The sequence below is a fragment of the Fulmarus glacialis genome, unplaced genomic scaffold, assembly GCF_000690835.1.
Source record: "Fulmarus glacialis isolate BGI_N327 unplaced genomic scaffold, ASM69083v1 scaffold5726, whole genome shotgun sequence".
In the NCBI taxonomy this organism is placed as follows: domain Eukaryota; kingdom Metazoa; phylum Chordata; class Aves; order Procellariiformes; family Procellariidae; genus Fulmarus; species Fulmarus glacialis.
The window spans coordinates 62145-78601 of record NW_009216110.1 but is presented as its reverse complement, the minus strand read 5'-3'; the positions used below and the strand labels follow the sequence as shown (position 1 = coordinate 78601).

The 16457-nt window shown below is 42.8% G+C and overlaps 1 protein-coding gene across 1 annotated transcript in view; it reads left to right on the top strand.

Annotated features, from left to right (window-relative positions):
• VPS8 (vacuolar protein sorting 8 homolog (S. cerevisiae)) overlaps window positions 1–16457 on the top strand; it is a gene marked incomplete at its 5' end in the record, with an annotated part of 58715 nt that overhangs the window by 3163 nt on the left and 39095 nt on the right. Inside the window, 13 exons of the mRNA XM_009579164.1 lie at window positions 1020–1066; window positions 1957–2046; window positions 2431–2477; window positions 3005–3227; window positions 4180–4269; window positions 5701–5752; window positions 6045–6087; window positions 6879–6951; window positions 10977–11096; window positions 11679–11750; window positions 14385–14504; window positions 15807–15863; window positions 16279–16361. Coding sequence (XP_009577459.1) covers window positions 1020–1066; window positions 1957–2046; window positions 2431–2477; window positions 3005–3227; window positions 4180–4269; window positions 5701–5752; window positions 6045–6087; window positions 6879–6951; window positions 10977–11096; window positions 11679–11750; window positions 14385–14504; window positions 15807–15863; window positions 16279–16361 — 1117 coding nt within the window. The remainder of the gene's footprint in view (window positions 1–1019; window positions 1067–1956; window positions 2047–2430; window positions 2478–3004; window positions 3228–4179; window positions 4270–5700; window positions 5753–6044; window positions 6088–6878; window positions 6952–10976; window positions 11097–11678; window positions 11751–14384; window positions 14505–15806; window positions 15864–16278; window positions 16362–16457) is intronic.

The following is a 16457-nucleotide window of genomic DNA, read 5'->3' as shown; positions in this document are numbered from 1 at the left end:
GGGGGGGGGGGAAAGGAAGAGAATTGAATCGAAGAAGAGAAAGTAGGATGTGCTACTTCGGGTTTGGCAGAAACACCACCTTTATATGGATTGGTTTGATTTTTTGAGAGTCATAGTCCCTTTAGCAGCCTGCTGTTTTCAGATGAAAATCAAACTTGGTCTGTGTTGTGACTCCTACCTGTTGTCACTTTGCCTGGAAGGAGGTGGATCCAGGTGTTGAATATTTAGCCTGCTAAAATACTCCTGAAGGTCATGCATGGCCTGTAGGTAATTTTCAGTGTGATGTTCTGTCAGCTCTGCCAAGCAGGTACTTTCATTCAGGTCTCCTCTGACTATACAACTGTCTGAAAGAACTGCTGGGTTTTGGCACTGTTTCCTATGAAGGAGGATGCTTTGTGAGCGCTTAACTTGTTATGGTAAACATGTTAATTGTGCCAGAAACTGCCACTTGAACGGTCTGATTTGGACTGGACACATTGACTTTTCAGCAAATAAATTCTGATGGTTTTGACAGATGAGACTGAAGATTCTCAGGATAAGATTGTCCTGCTGTGAAATTGCTAGTATATGAAGATATATTTCATTTTAATGCATGGATATAATACAGTTAAGCAGATAGTTTTTTAGTATTCAAAGAATTACTGTCTTTTTGAGTTGGCATTTAAGAATTTTTTCCCCTTATTAGTGCACTTAATTCAGCTTGTTTGCATCAAGGCATCCTTCAGCAATTAGCCTCATGTACACAGTCTTTGACAGCCCTCCGTTAATTGTTCCCTCAATGTTAAACAGCACTCAGATATGTTCTTGCCATTCCTGTGCTGGAACAGTCTTTACATTGAGAGAAAAAGCTCTTCAGAAGAACAGCAGGCTAAAAGTAGAACACAAAATTGTGTATTTAGATATCCTGACCTCTGCATCTCAAGGGTAGCGGTGTTAGCATCTGAGCTGTGGGATTTTTGTATTTCCACTGGTAGCTTAGATGAGAAAAGCTTCATTTCCGTCCCCCCCGTTCTTTCTAGGCTTGTCTGGGGACACAAGCAAGCGGAAAGCAGTCATTGCAGACAGAGTGAGTCACTGATCTCTTCCTAACTGGATTTTCATGTATGCCGATGTGATACTAACTGTGTTCCTGGAAGGAATGGCTTCTGTCCTCCATAAGTTAATCCAACTAACTCTAGAACGTGTACATGTGCCTCTCTTGCTAAGATTGTGAGTAGGATTTTAGAAGAGACTTGGAAATACCTTTTGGGTAAAGGTGGGGATAAAATCTGCAGCATTAGCAAATCAAAATGTGACATTAGCATCCAGGCCTTGAGATCTCTGGTCCCTCACAACGGAGAGAAACCTTTTCTATAGGTAACTCCAGAGTTTCCTGACCTTCGGTTGGCAAGTGTCCATCAATATGTAACTTGCTGACTCTCAGGATGGAAACTTTGCTCCATGTACACATGCACGTGGAATAAACTCTTCAACTGATCTTGTTCCATTGTTACAGGAACCTTTTTCTGGGAAGGATATGTTTAAAATACACAATTATTGCAATAATTATTCAGCTGTATTTGTTCTTCATGTATATTTTATTTGCAGGTAAATAAGTTTTGCTGTTTAAGAAACTGTAACTTAAGCTTTGGGTAACAACATGGCCCAGATGAGCCTTGTGCTTCAGGATGTGTTCATCTGCCTGAAAATTTGCTAGCAGACTGGCTGCCCACTTTCTTGGTCAGTTAAAGTTAGTGTAGGCTTCAGTATCCCACTGGGCCACTTCTATATCATGTCATGCCATTATCTCTTGGCAGCCTCTTCACTCTTCTCCTTCCTGCCCACAGTAGTTCATACCCAAAATGGGACAACAGAGTTTACAGTGCTGCCAGCCCCCAAGTCAGTCTATTAAATGTGCTACCAAGTAGGGCCTCTAGTGTAGGATTTGAATGAATTTTCTTGTTCACTGTAATTCAGATGGTTGAAATCCTTCTCCATTACGCTGATCGGACTTTGAAGAAATGTCCTGACCAAGGAAAAATCCAGGTTATGGAGCAACATTTTCAGGTATGGTTCTCCAGAGGAATCTCTTGTATAGATCTTTTGAATTTTTTAATCAGACTTTGCTTCGCTGCAAAAATTACTTGTCTATTTTTGAAAAATATTGCTGTGCTTCACCTGAACTCTCACCTCTGTTGTGTGCACTAATGAAATCAGGACTTAGTTATGGCAGAACCTGTACGCTCTCTGTCCTCTGCAGAAGTGTGGCTAGAGTTTTTCTCTATATGAACCAGCATACAAGAAAACCTGTAACCGTGCCAGCTACCAGCTGATTGAAATAACTCATTGATTTTGCTCTGTATTGGCCAGGCTTCATTTTGTGCTCTGCAGGATGTGCTATTTGGCAGGATTTTTGCCAGTCCCTATAGCTTTTTTATGTTTCTTCCACAGGACGTGGTGCCTGTCATAGTTGATTACTGTCTCTTACTCCAGCGCATGTAAGTCTGAGTTTGCAAGCCTGTCTCCCAAGGCAGACCACCAACCCCTGTAGTCCTGAGTGCTGTCTCCTGTAATATCACACGGTTTAGAGGAGTCGTATCGCATCATTGTCATATCATATATCACATCACAGTTTAGAAGAATGCTTAAAAACTGATACTGAAGTCAGGGTACTCAGTACTCAAAGAAAAGCATGTCTTAAATTTTCATTGATGTGTTGAGGAAGAAAAGTTTGCTTTGAATTGTTTCCCCCACACCATCCCCTTAAGAAAGAAGCTGCCTTGATAGATTTTCCTGTCGTAATCATTTCCCCTCTAACAACAGGTTTTTTGCTGCATCATCCATAGCCAATTTATTCTGTGTAGCTGCCTGTAACTTCCATCAGTGTAGGAGCTGAACAGGGCATTCAGCTCCTGAGTTTGAGAAATACAGATAAAATGGAGTTTAATTTGGAGCTCTCAGAAAGTAGATAAGTAAGGAGATTTTAATAAGATTATTTGATAACTAAACACTTCTTTCCTCCTAGGGATCTATTATTTAACCAGATATATGATAAGATGAGTGAGAATTCTGTAGCTAAAGGCATCTTTCTGGAGTGCTTGGAGCCATATATCTTAAGTGATAAGCTGATGGGAATCACAGCACAAGTGATGAAAGACTTGCTGCTTCACTTCCAAGACAAGAACAGGTTGGAAAATTTGGAAGCCTGCATTGTGCATATGGATATCACCAGCTTAGACATACAGCAGGTGAGCTGTTGTACTGCATACTGTATTGAGTTCCTCTGAATAAATGACAACATCCCCTAGTCGGTGATGCAAACTTTTTGTGCCTTTAAGCACAGCGTAGCAGACAGAAAACAAGGTGTCACCTTTCAACAGATAAGACTTACGTAGTCCAAACCATTCAAGCCTTTTGGTCACTAATTTGTAACAGAACTTAGCCTGGGATCAAGTTCAATGAATGTGGGAGTTATTTAGCGTGGCTGTGTCCATCCTGTAACATGCATGGTCCTATAGACATGTTTTGCTGCCCCAGTTTGTGTCCTGGCATAGGTTAATGCATCAGCAGCTGAATGCGTTGGAAACTAGTAGTCCGTCAGGATTAGCCTGATATTCACAATCAATCTTTCCTGTTTCGAGTACCATACCTAGCGTCAAAGGCTGCAGGGGCACAAAAAAATGGAGTTGCGTTTGTCACTTTGGTGCCTGCCAGCCTGCTCTGCTCAGGTGCTTGCTCTTGCATGACAAAGTTAGTGGAACAAGGAGGTGTTCCTGCTGGGTAGTCCTGTTTTCCTTCGCCAATTTTTATTCTCACAGCTTGGCTTTCCATTCCAAGGAGGGAACTGCTTGGGAACTTGACAAAATGATTCACTAACTCAACCAAAAGGCAAACTAGTGCAATCAAGGGTTTTGAAGAACTGATTTTTTTTTATTCCTTAACCTCAGGTTATGGAATGTTAGAATCTAGACAGTTAGATTCCATGTTTGCTGCCTGAGCAATAAACTGGAAGTTCCCTTTGGGGATTTGGGATCCTTGCAGAGACTAGTTCTGCAGAGTGGAAGTTCTCATTCTGCTTTAAATCATACTATCAGATGATACAAATGCAAGGACAGAGATTGTACTCGAGAGACTGGGGAATGAGAAAACTGTGGGCTAAGAGCAGCTGTATATCTGCCTTGTGCTTTGTTTGCCTTGCAGGTAGTTCTTCTGTGCTGGGAAAACCATCTCTACGATGCCATGATCTACGTCTACAACAGTGGGATGAATGACTTCATTAGTCCCATGGAGGTAGGAATGATGCTCAGTGCAGAGAGTTGTTATTTGTGTGTTCAGCACACAGTCTTTCTGAGAAACAGCATTTCAAACCCAGTGCATTATCTTCTCATTCAGTGTGTATATATTCTTGTTCTTTTTCATTTCAAGGGAGAAATCATGTATGATATAATGCACTTTATTTGACTAGGTGCAGTAGAGGAGAAAAGTAATTTGTAATTACTGTCTTTAGAATACAAATTTCCCTGCTGAGGTGGCAATGCTCTGCAAAGTTAGAGCAGGATATTTAGTTGTGTTAATAAAATAAATATAAAACAAAAGCAGCAGAAGAGAATAACATGATGACTTAAGGAGACTGCATTACAAAACTGTCTGCTAACAGCTTTGTTGCTGGTGGTGAGCCTGGCCTACGTGGCATGACGTGCTGAGAAAGCATCAACTTTCTTCACAATGGCATTAATGGGGGTGTAGGTGTGAGAGGTTCTATGAACACCTCGTGCTTTTTTTCTTTCATACTGTTCTTCCTTTGCTGACACAATAGTCTATTAATATTTATTAAAGAGTAATGGAAACAAAGGGTGAACTTACCTGTGTACAGAATTCAGAAAAAAGGCTAGAAACAGTCCTTGCATTGAAGCAGGCTTTGTTCTTAGCCCTTGGGTGTGATCTGTCAACAGTAAGCACAGGACTCCGTGTAAGGCTGTAACTGAAGGCCCTGTTGCTGCTGCTGCTGGTAATCCTGAAGATGTGCCTGGTACACCAATTGCTCTTGCAGCCTATAGCTATAACGTCAAGATGTTTCATTACGGAAGCACTGCTGGTATTTTCTCAGTAGTGCTGAAATAGAGAGCTGGGTCCATTTGAGCGTGAAAATCTTAAACTGCCCAATTTTTAGCAGTTATAATCTCGTTTGATTTTCCTCAGGAAGGAGACTCTTTAGGCGTTCATGATTTTAAAAAGGACTTCTGGAAACCTAGCACTAGCTGTACAAGTACAAATAACTTTTTTCTGCTTTCTAGAGCTAAGTATTTAGATGAGTCCTCATGCTACATGCCCAAACTAAAGTCTCTCTGGTGACCCTGCTAGGTAGGCTGAAGGTTTGTGTAATCTCTGGTGGCGGAAGATTCAGGAACAGGAATTGGGGCTGGTCAGTCATGCTCTGACTGTTACTTCTGGGACTACTGACCATTGCTTTTTCTAGTGTGGCCTGTGCTCAGGGTTAGATCTGATTGAATGAAGGCTGTTTTTTCATATATCATAACATCAGCTGGGAAGAGCATTCTTTGCCACATCTTGGTGTCCTCTGTGCCTTTTAATTGTAAGACATGGTGAGAAAGCAGAGTTTCTGTGGGGAAGAAGCTCCACTGATCTCTGCTTTAAAACCATGCAGATTCTTTGCTTTGAGCTTTTCCAGCTGCTGGAGCACTGCCTTCTTTCTTGTTACAGAAGCTGTTCAAAGTCATTGCTCCGCCACTGAATGCTGGGAGGTCTCTCACAGGTACAGAATTCTTTCCCTTTAAGGGTTTCTAGTTTTGATATTTGATGTTTTGAATATTTCTAGTCCCTTCCAACAGAGGGATGCAGAAAGGAAATACATACCCAGTATAAAGGTCTTGGAGAGCAGAGAAGTGTTCTAGTACTATTTATTGTATGTAAAGCTGCTCAACTTACTGTGTGTAAAACTCTGCATGTGTGTCAGATGAGATGTTTTGCTAACAGCTGGGAATAAGAATTGCATCTCCATATGTTGTCTTGTGAAGAAAAGGTGACAAATAATTTTTGTTTTGTAGACGAGCAGGTGGTAATGGGCAACAAGCTGCTTGTATATATAAGGTAAGGTCCTTCAGAAAGTGTGTGAGGTGTTGCCTAGTGGTGGCACCAGATTTTTGCCTCACTGTAGTTGCATAATCTCACAGTGTGTTTCAAGGTCTGAGAGATGGTGTAAAATAGCAATGGCTACTTTGTACGGCTGACTTAAAGTTACAATGGCTTCTTGTTACATACCGTGTGAGTGGATAGGTAGGATAAAGTTGGAGACTTAGAACTCAAGTTACTGCTGATATGCCAAGACCACGTCTTTATCTTTAGAATTCAGTTAGAGTGAGTTCTTTGTCCCGTGTGTGACAGAGTGCTCCTTGAACAAGGACTCCGTAGCTTGAAAAGCTGTATTTTAGCTCTTTCTGCCATGCCTTTTGGGATAGCTGTGCTCAGTTGCTGCTTACTGTGTTGCCTATCATTTGCAGGAGGTCATTCTGAGATTGCACAGTAGTGATTAATTAGTGAATTCCTCTTTCTGGAATCTATTCAAGATGGTGAACTTTAGATTCTGCATTACTCCTGCTTCCTAAAATGCAAGAGTAAAGATTTTTGTGAGAAATACTGAGTTTCCCTGTTACTTTTCTGCTGTGCAATGGTATACCCTGGATGCAAATTCATGCAGTGCATTGGCTTATTGTGTATTAACGGCAGTGCTGTCTGCAATGCTTGCTTTCATGATTTACAAAATAAATTTGTTCGGCTTGTTTTCAGAGCATCCTGAAAACTAATTCAAAAAATAAACTGTTCTCCTCAATCTGTTTAATGCCAGGACGTATTAAAAATGCCTTTCCCCTCTTTTTCTATAGCTGCTGCTTGGCAGGCCGTGCATATCCATTGGGCGATATTCCTGAGGATCTGGTACCTTTGGTTAAAAATCAGGTGAGCAACCTTTCGGAAGGAAACTTTCCCATATGAGGTTTTTAGAAGAAGCTGCGTATGTCTTATTTCATGGGTTTCTGATAGAAAACTATTATCAATCTGATAGCTGTATCCTTGTGATATGAGTATATACCACTCTAAATGCCAAATAAGTTTTTAAAGAGTGAAATCAAACAGTTGTTGCAATCTGAACATTTAAACTTAATATTTTTCTTTCAACTGTAAATTGGAGTGTGGGAACACAGAGTTCTTAGTGGCGCTAATTTTGACTGGTTCTTTTCCTTATTCTTTGCCACAAAGTTACCAGAAATTTGTAGCTGTCTCTTCTTTCTAAACTTGACTGTGATGTGTCAGATATGGGAGGATCTTCCCTGTTTTCAAATGCATGGGATTGACAGGAGTAGAAAGTGAGGTAACATCAAAGAACACTAACTAAATATTCCTTCCTCTGTTTGGCTGTCGCTAAAACTTCAGTTTGTGTTGGAGTTTTCCTGCCTCAGATATTACACCTCTGACCTCTTTGCACAGCAAAGTGTAAAGTTCAGCGCAGTCATTTTCCATGAGGAAGGTCCCATTAGATGCATTTCTGTCAGTCTTCGCCCTGGTGTCCTGTCACCATATCTTCACCTCTGAGGCTTATCCCAGTCTCAGGTATTCAGGACACACATGCATCTGTCCTCTAAGTGTAATTCCCGTGTGCAGGGTGAATATGTCTGCCCTACCACTTAAATTCAGGTCACATATCCACAGATACTTAGTAAATGAGTGGATGAGGTGGAGTGTGCCATGACTGCTGAGTTAGGTAGTACTAGGCAGAGTTCAATAGGTAGAAACGTCTCTGCTAAGTAGCTCTTGGTTGCAGGTTTCTCTAAGGCTTTTGATTTTATGGTCATAATTATTTTACTGTGTGTTCATGCTCATCTGTGCTCATCAAGACATTGTATTTGCTGAAGAGAAATTTCCAGCCTTGTGGAACTATGTGAACTGCAGGTGTTCAGCTGAGATCAAAAGAACATTGTAATCAAGTGCTCCAAACTGCGTCCTTGTACCCTTGGCGTGCGGGGTCAGCCAGCTACCTGTTTCAGTGGTGGCTGCTCCTCTGCCACTTCACACAGTCATATGTGGGCAATTGTTTGCCAGAGCTACTTAATAAGTTTGGGGTACTGCAACACATCTCTCCTTAGGCTTATCTTAGGAACCCCTCTTGAGAGCCTCCTTTGGCAGGAAGGAGGTTCTGGGGGTCACAGAACTGGGAAAGGGTTTAACATTAGCTGTCTTTTGGTACTTGGAGAGAAAGGAGAACGCAGTCAGTTCTGAACTTAAATGCCTGTATCCTAGCATTTGATTCCAGTTGATGTGATTCCAGCTTTTTGTATGGGGATTTTTGGATTGGTCTACAGCTTACATTCCTATTGTCCCTAATGTCTATGACTATATCTGTTGTTTGGACCTGAGGTGAATCTGTGATGGCTGTGAGGTCTGTGATTCAAGCTGTTTGACAACTCCTTCCCTTATGTCCTTGTTACTGCCTCCTGCCCACAGCACTAAAGGGAAGAGGCTTTCCCAAAGCACTATTCCACGGTGATGGTGTTTGGAAAGACAATTTCCCTTTTCCGATAGTCAGCGCCACTTTGAGACAACTTAAAAGGTAGCCAGTTTCTTCCTTCTCTTGAGAAAAGGCAGAAAGTAACCCATGGCTTGATATTCTCCCAAGTAACAAGCGATAGGACGAGAGGAGATGGCCTCAAGTTGCACCAGGGGAGGTTTAGATTGGACATTAGGAAAAACTTCTTCACTGAAAGAGTGGTCTGGCCTTGGAACAGGCTGCCAGGGAAGTGGTGGAGTCCCCCTCCCTGGAAGTATTTAAAAGCCGTGTAGATGAGGCGCTTAGGGCCATGGTTTAGTGGGCATGGTGGTGTTGGGTTGATGGTTGGATTGGATGATCTTAGAGGTCTTTTCCAACCTTAATGATTGTATGATTCTATGATTTTCCAGTCTTGTGGTGACTCTGTTAGGATCGTCTGCTTTCTCAGTCTGTTCCAGCTCTGGTTAGGAGGCAATAGGCTGGTACTACATTCCTCTTCATTCACCCATCTTGGCCGTACTTAGTTTGGGAGAGTTGGCCCTGAGCACGTCCAGCCATTCTGCTTATAAGACAGGATCTTAGCTGCTTCAGAAAAGTCTGTACCTATGTTTATAGACTCTGAAGCTGCTTGTTTTACACCCTGTGGACTGAGCATAGGCTGACTGCCCATCTCTCGTTCTTTTGTTGTTCTGCCTAGTCCCTCTAGGAAGAACTGTGACCTAACATCCAAATCACCTTCCCAGGGCACTTCAGGAACAGCAGCTGATGCCCTAAGGCTTCTGTGTGCTGCTGGTATCCTGTGACAGTGCAGGCTTACCCTACTGTCCTCTTTTGGGACAAGGTTTGATTCTTGAGCTTTCTCTTTAAGCTGTGTCTGAAGCTTGGCCTAAGGCAAAGCTTAACTCCTTTGGAGTCATCTCTGACAATATATTAAAACAGAGGATGCTCCTGATCATCATTTTGTGCTCATAAAACTCTTTCCTGAGTTTCTGGCCAGTTTTACTGCCAGTTTTGGGTCTCTAGCATTTCACTTCAGTTTCAGGGTTTCAGTAAGAGGAAGCACTTTCTGTTTTGCACTTTCTCTTTGCAATACAATGGAACAGATATTTTTTGGTTGTGGGGTCGTTTGTTTTGTTTTATTTTTTTACTAATCCGGAGCTTGTAGCTATATGTATGTGGTAGCTCTGGCTTACTGCAAACTCCTTCCTCCCAGGGTGTGCAAACCACCTGCTCCCCTTTGCTGGATCAAGCACTAGGCTGTTGCCCTCTCCCATGGTCCTTATCAAGTTGTGCCCTGCACACGCTAGAACTGGCACAGCAACAGACTGGCTCAAGGTCTGAGGAGAAGTGATAGCCCAAGCAACAGCAGAAGCTCTGGGGAGGAGCCATCAACGTCTCCTTTTTATGACCTCTGATAGTGGTCCTGAGAGCTTGGCTTGAGTAACACCTTTCTGTCTGCATACTTGAATCCGCTCTAGCTATACTCTGGGTTTTTTTGTTTTGTTTTGTTTTCTTAAGAGTTCCTAGCTGGCAGGTGGGTATCAGGTTCAAGAAGGCCAAGAGGGAAGGTTGTGGGTCTGAAAGTCAAGCTGCTAATTCCTCCTGGCTTCGCTGCCACTGTGGTGGCAGGGAAGTTAACTTGGAATAGGAGTAAATGAGAGAACGTGGCATTTCCTGAGGATGGCTAGGAGAATGTATTGCCTGTCGGTTCTCCATGGGATTCCAGTTTGTATCTTAACACATACTCGCGAGCGCTAGCCACTCTGCAGCAGTCTGCTCTCTTTCTGCTGGTAGCCAGATCTGTTGAGAGCATGTTTGAGACAACTGGAGCTGTTGCTGCCCTGTTCGTTCCCTGGGAGGGTTTGGACACCTCTGTCAGTGGTTCAATAAAAGGAGTTGCCTTCATTTTGAAAGACATGCTCAAATTTCAGGAACTAGAAAGTCAGTGGAGGAGATAAAGAGGTGAATAGCGCCTAAGTCAGTCTTTGCAGCGCCAAAAGCTTTGTGCCTCAAAGTGAGGGGCAGAGTGACTGGCTCTTCTCAAGGGAACTGCTGACAAGGAGAGGAGCTGTGCCCTGGATAAGGAGGAGTTGTGCAGCTTCTCAGGAGAGCTGCCAGGAAGAGGGGGGAGTTATCTGATTTCACACACTTCAGTCTGCAAGTATAAGCCTTAATTTTTGCTTGATCTTAAATTTTGATTGATCTTAAATTGGTTGGTGAGTCTAAGGAGGGGAAGTTTTTTTCCTACTAACAAGCAGCAGCAAACATCATTCAAGTAAGAACACTGATGGACTCCTAAGGTGCTTTAAAGCTTGAGTGCAAAGCAGGTAACAATGCTGTTTTCCCATGTGCTTGTGCTATCAGTTATCTGAAATCCATAGGAAATCTGCTGTGTTTGTGTTTGTATCTGTATCTGTGTTTGTTTGAATTTTCGTTGCAGGTCTTTGAATTTCTCATCCGGCTGCATTCAACTGAAGGGTCTGTGGATGAAGAGGTCTACCCTTATGTTCGCACCTTGCTGCACTTCGACACTCGAGAATTCCTGAATGTTCTTGCTCTGGTAAGAGATCTCCTCCAACAGAAAAATGCAACGCCAGTTCTTCCATCATCTATGTCATGGTTGCATGATCTGTAAGACTCTTACTAAAAAGTTCATGATTTAGCTAAATCAGTAGTTACTGGCTTGATGCAGGAACAGTTTTGATGTGTGTTCTATAAGATATCAGAGGAGATCATAATAGTCCTTTATGTCCTTAAATATAAATTGATGAACATGACATTATACAGTGAAGACTCTGGTAGCAGAGGCCATCTTTAAAGCAAGAATAATGTATTTATAACGAGTGTTTTAGTACCTACATCTTTCTCCTGCATAAAGATTCATCTTTCTTCCTTTCCAAATTTCTTGAATTTCTTCTGTCTATTTGGACGTGTTACTTTTACCTGAATATGTAAGAACCATTTTGGTAGTTACAAAAGAGCAAATTGTATCTTGGAACCTGCTGCTTCAGTGATATGCACAGAAGGGGCTTAAAAGCATTGTCAGCTTTGTGATATGGCTGCTTCTTTGTGTTTGCTTGTATTTCTGGGGTTGGCAGTGGAGAGCATTCTTCTCAAGGTGTCAGTGTTTTGCCTCATGCAGACTTTTGAAGACTTTAAGAATGACAAACAAGCTGTGGAATATCAACAGAGAATAGTGGACATACTTCTGAAAGTGAGTGTGCCTAAAAATTAACCTCTGTGTTTACATCTGACTGACTCTGTACAACGCTGTCCAGTAAAGCCTGTAATTTGGATGAGGTGTTTCCAGTCCTGTCCTGGATGACACCTCTGAGAAGGTGGTGGTCTGGAGCGTGGGGTCACCTCAGCCAAGGCTGTCAGTTGGATATTCGCAAGTGATGCTTCAAGGACATTAAATATGGTGACAGAGAGGTCTCCTTTCCTGTCTGTGATTTCACCTGGGTTGTACTTTGTTGTCAAATTTCTCCTCCCTGCACTGTTAAGTTTATTTTTTATCTGCTTCTCATTGATTCCATTCCCTGATTCCTTCTGAGCAGGAAAAATGGTCCCAGGAATCCTGTGCTTGGCAGGGTGCCAATGCTCTTCTGATAAAACCCTGCTCCCTGTATCTGTAAATGCTGTGTTTGGGGTGTAACATACCCAGAATGACAGGCCTATCTTTAGTAAATGGGAGAGAAGAGGAATGTCAGAGTTATCAGCCTGGTGCTCTAGAAATCACTTGTCATCTGCAGACCGTGTTCCTTAACAATGAATGTTCTCATTAAAAGCTATCGCTGCCAAATGCCATTTGCCTTCCCCTTCAAAGCTGTCAGCATTAATAATGAGTAACTCCACTTGGAAGCTGTTTATGTATAAACATATCATAAGTAGCGTTTCCCTGTCACTGTCATCATTGATGGATGAGAGCAAGGGCACCAGTGAGTGAATTCAGTGACGGCGCTGCTGCGGTAAGCTGTGTTGGAGGGGCTGAGATAATGGGGGAACGTCTGTGAGCCTGCCTGAGTAGGACGTTGCTGTAAGGATGTTAGTTAGCCCTGTGTTGGGTTAGACCGTGCTTTTTTGTGTCTTTAGCTGCCGTCAGCAGGAGGTGGCACACTGCAGCTGTGTTCTGGAGCTACTGTGGGATGTGTTCCTGTGGCACGGCGTAGGCTGGATCGAGCTGTTTACAGCCCTGCTCTGTGCTGCTGGCCACGTAGCAAATGTCCACCGCAACAGAATTCAACCCAGCTCTTGGAGGGGAAAAGGAGGGCAGTTGTGAGAAGTGCATCTGCAGGCAAACAATTTGGCGTTATGAGAACTGTCAGTCCCTTGGTCTGGAATCTGCTCTCCTTTCGGATAAAAATAAAAAAAAAATCTTGAACTTTTTATTTAAATTTATCATTGGCAAAAAAACCACTTAGGAAATAGCTGAGCTTTTAAAATAGTCTGGTCAACATAGATGTTCTGCTAATGCTGATCTAAACTTTGCCAAATATACCGTCTTTTAGAAAGTCCACGTGGTTGGCCTGCAGCCTCTGTAAGGTTGCTCTGTTTCAGAGGTACAGTATTTTCACCTTCACATGGACTGAGGAGGACCCAGTTTGTGAAAAACAAAGCCAAAATGAATAAAACACTCCTATTGTTTTTGAGAGCCTTATTTTTAGTGCGATTGGCTAACGTCATTCTGACTAGGCTCCTGTATGAAATAGCCTTTTTAAACAGAAAATGAACATTAAAAAAGAATGATAGCATTAGCTGATATTTCAAGCAGAGCTCTACTTGGTTCCTTAATTTGTCTTACCTGTCTGCCTCCACTTGTGTAAGTTAATCACTAGCATCTCCTGGGGATCTGGAACTCCAGGTCACTTTAAGAAAGCAGTTGTATCTCCTAAGCTTAGACTGAATGAGGTTATAAACTGTGAGATGCTCTGTGTCTAGGCTTTGCTAGAGCAATTCTTAAATGTTAGCTTACAGAGTTGTTCAGGTGATGGATTTCCTCCCAACTAAACCCACTGCTTTTAGAGAGGGACTCTCCAAACAGGGGCATTACACTTTCCCTTAATGTTCAGGATTTTTTTAGAAGCATGAGACACGAAGTCAGGTCACATCACGCTTGTTTTTTGTATGCCAGACAGGTGACAAGCACTTCTCAGGTTTCAAATCCCTTTTGTAGTGACTCTTAGATATTCCGTTTTTCTGTAATTTCAAGTCAAGTCAGCACAGCCACAAGTTTCTCAAAATATTCATAGACTAACAGCTAATTTAATGTGAGAAAAGAAGCTTTTCCCTGAACCTACAGTCGTTTCTTAGTCATTTGATCCGTTCTTCTGCATACCGCAATTGAAGTGGTGAGTGCCTGGGGCTTGAAGTCAAATGGTTTTTTTTCCTCCTATAATTACTAATTTTATCTTTTTTCCTCATGTGACAACATTTGTCTGCTCGGAAGCTCTGTTACATGTCCAGTGATGAGCACAGACTACAGAGATGGAGATAAACGTGGGTTTGGAGCCCCCTCACACCCGAAAATCAGGGACATGTAAGAATGCTTCCCTTGAGTATACACCAGAGAGGTCGAGCCTCTTCAGCTTTAGGACAGAGGTGATTTAGCAAGGACACATCCACTGTCTGTGTCTTCAGGTGACACAGTTAAATGCCATGGAAGGTGGCTTATCTTTTGACCTTCAGGATGGACCAGCACCAGGAGATTGTGTAGACCTCTGGGGTAGGAGGAGACATGATGGCTGTACAGGGATTTCTTGTTGCTGTGTCCTGATTGCTTTCCCAAAGGCAGCTGCAGAATCAATCACTTGTGTTTTTATTTTTCCCTTTTCTCTCTAATGCATCTCAGGTCATGGTAGAGAATTCTGACTTCACCCCATCGCAGGTTGGCTGTCTCTTCACCTTCCTCGCCCGTCAGCTCGCCAAGCCCAACAACACATTGTTTGTGAACAGGACGCTTTTTGATCAGGCAAGTATTCCTTTGTGAGGGGTCGAAAAAGTTTCAAACAGGGTGCAGCACCGTGAAAGTGTGGCTAGTGCTGTGGACTGAAGCAATTCTGGAAGGACTGGTGCATTATAAAACAGGTAGCATCTTGCTGGGACTTTCTTGTGGTTTCAAAGCAGCAGGGTAGGAGAGACCACAGAAGCACAGTAAGCTCCATATTTGAGCTTGCCTGCTGGAATTGTGTGAGAAGGAGGGTCAGGTCCTAGGAGATGGAACAGCCTCTGCTCCTCTCCATGGAATGGCAGATTCCTGTGATACCTAGTGTGTAAGGAGAGGGAAAGCAAAGGCCCAGAAGGGCTGTAACCAAGCTGTTTATCTTTTATCTTCAAGCCCTAGTGAGCATTTTGGTGGCTCTGTTGTCACTTGTTTTTTGTATGAAGATGCCAAGATAAAGGATGCCAGCTAAAATGACACTAGCGAGTTTATAGAGCTTGTATACGTAGCTGGTAATTTCTAGTTTGCATGTCCACTGTCCTTCTCTGCTGTTTGAAATAGGCTGATGTGCACCAATGCATGCTAAAGCTTGCACGGGTTAAGTTTATATCCCAGTTTAAGTCCCAGAAATTCCTGGGACTGAGGGGGTGACTTCAATGGCTACAGTAGTTGCGCTTTGATGATAATATGGGTATATGCACACTAATAAAAAAGGGGTTAGAAAATATATGTCCTTTGTCATAATTTAAGACCAAAGTCGTCTGTGGAGGCTAAATAGATCTGGATTAAACACCATAATTACAGATATATTACATTTTATGAATTACATGATTTCCTGTTTTTTCTGGGAGAGATGACACAGTCCAGGAGAGAAGTCGAAAGGGTCAGTGTAGTGGTTCCAGCTGTTTGGTGTGTGGTCCAAGGCAGGATCTTGGGGTCCCCTGAGTTCTTCTATATTCCCTGGGTACCCCAAAGTTTGGTTCTAGATCCTGGTGCAGAGTCATGGGTTTCCGCTGTTTGGTGTGTGGTCCAAGGCAGGATCATGGAGTCCCCTGAGTTCTTCTATATTCCCTTGGTTCTAGATCCTGGTGCAGAGTCATGGGAGACTCCCTGGAGTCTTTCAGCAGTTCTTGGTTACGCCAGTATTCTTAAGTGTCCTCAGTTACAGGACCAAGTGGAGAGTACCTCACAGATGAACAGCACATTCAAATTGCACTGTTGTGTTCTGATTTGCTGTTGCCATTATTGGTGCTCACAGTCTGCTTGTTAGGTTTATGCTAACAGCTATGCTAACTAGGCCTGACTCATGCTAACCTCTACATCCTTGCACAGGTCCTTGAATTTCTGTGCAGTCCAGATGATGATTCCCGCCATTCGGAGAGGCAACAGGTAATGGCCTTCAAGGGACCATTTCTTTAAGCACCAGGTATGACCAGACTGTAGAGCGAAGTCCAGTCTCATTGGGAACGTATGCTGGCTGAAGGTCCTATGCTAAAGCAGTCACCTAGCATAGGAATGGTGGCCAGTGTGGAAGAATTGGGCAGTGCTGTACACAGCAGGAGTGAAGGAGGATCCTACCCCAGCATTGCCCGCAGGAGAGGTTTGACAGCAGTAAGAACAGAGGCAGGAAAAGTCCTGGATAAGTGCATGACCTTCATAGTTAATGGATAATCAATTAAAAAAATCTGTAAAATAAGCCCTGTGTTAATACAAAGTTTAATGGAGCAAGAACAGTGTACTTTTGAATGGCACTGGCTGTCCAGCTACTACTGCAATGTAAATAACTGGCCTTCAATATCTGCAGGTCCTTTTAGAATTGCTCCAGGCAGGAGGGATAGTACAGTTTGAAGAGAGCCGTCTTATCCAAATGGCAGAAAAAGCAGAATTGTAAGTTGCCGTGTACAATATATAAATACTGCCTCTAAATCTCCTCAAAAGCTTTTTTCCGTCCACATTTCTTGCTCCTACTGTGCAGCTGTGTTT